Source organism: Asparagus officinalis, chromosome 1 (assembly GCF_001876935.1).
Source record: "Asparagus officinalis chromosome 1, Aspof.V1, whole genome shotgun sequence".
Lineage (NCBI taxonomy): Eukaryota > Viridiplantae > Streptophyta > Magnoliopsida > Asparagales > Asparagaceae > Asparagus > Asparagus officinalis.
In genome coordinates this window covers 120,804,550-120,805,702 of record NC_033794.1, presented here as the reverse complement: position 1 = coordinate 120,805,702, position 1,153 = coordinate 120,804,550, and the positions used below count along the sequence as shown (strand labels likewise).

Below are 1,153 nucleotides of genomic sequence, written 5' to 3'. Positions count from 1 at the left end.
TCGGCTCTACCACATGCACCACCGATCCAATCAGAACAACCCTAACGCGAACGCCCATCACAATAGGCGAGATTCGCCGACGATGAAGTCGAGTGTTGATATCCAGCCGGAGTGGACCATGCTCGATCAGATCCCCTTCTCGACGTTTACTAAGCTTTCGTTCTCGGTCCCTGATCAGCCTGAGGACCTCCTTGTTTGTGGTGCCCTAGAGTACTATGATCGGTCCTTTGATCGTATCAATCCGAAGAATGATCGAAGGCTTGAGAGGTTCAAGTCGAGGAATTTCTTCAAGGTTACGACTACTGATGATCCGGTGATCCGTAGGCTTGCGAACGAGGATAAAGCTACTGTCTTTGCGACGGATGCTATACTTTCAGCTCTGATGTGTGCTCCGAGATCGGTCTATTCGTGGGATATTGTGATTCAGAAGGTTGGGAATAAGTTGTTCTTCGATAAGCGAGATGGGTCGCAATTGGATCTGTTGTCGGTTAATGAGACTTCGCAGGAGCTTCTGCCAGAGGCGAAGGAGGATATAAACTCGGCCCATTCACTTGCCATTGAAGCTACTTACATCAATCAGAACTTTTCTCAGCAGGTTCTTGTGAGAGATGGCAACAAGATGGCCTTTGAGGAGCCAAACCCATTTGCTTCTGAAGGAGAAGAGGTTGCTTCAGTGGCTTATCGTTACCGCCGATGGAAGCTTGATGATGATATGTTCTTGGTCGCTAGATGCGAGGTTCATGCTGTTTCTGATGTGAAGGGGCAGAGGTCGTTCTTCACACTGAATGCACTCAATGAGTTTGATCCAAAGTATACTGGCGTTGATTGGAGGCAGAAGCTTGAAACCCAGAGAGGGGCTGTTCTTGCAACTGAGCTCAAGAACAATGCGAATAAGCTCGCTAAATGGACTGCTCAGGCTTTGCTTGCGAGTGCGGACATGATGAAACTTGGTTATGTTTCTAGGATTCACCCGAGAGATCACTTTAATCATACCATTTTGAGTGTTGTCGGGTATAAGCCAAGGGACTTTGCTGCTCAGATCAATTTGAACACTTCGAACATGTGGGGTATTGTGAAGTCAATTGTTGATCTATGCATGAAGCTTAATGAGGGGAAGTATGTGCTTGTGAAGGATCCTGTGAAGCCTCAGGTG

General features: G+C 47.4%; 1 protein-coding gene across 1 annotated transcript in view; it reads left to right on the top strand.

The window, feature by feature from the left end:
- The window catches only part of LOC109840642 (eukaryotic translation initiation factor 3 subunit D-like), a gene marked incomplete at its 3' end in the record, with an annotated part of 1,622 nt that extends 469 nt beyond the window's left edge, over positions 1-1,153 (top strand). The window contains 1 exon segment of the mRNA XM_020409372.1: positions 1-1,153. This exon segment is cut by the window's left edge and continues 272 nt beyond it. Within this exon segment, the coding sequence (XP_020264961.1) occupies positions 1-1,153 (1,153 nt within the window).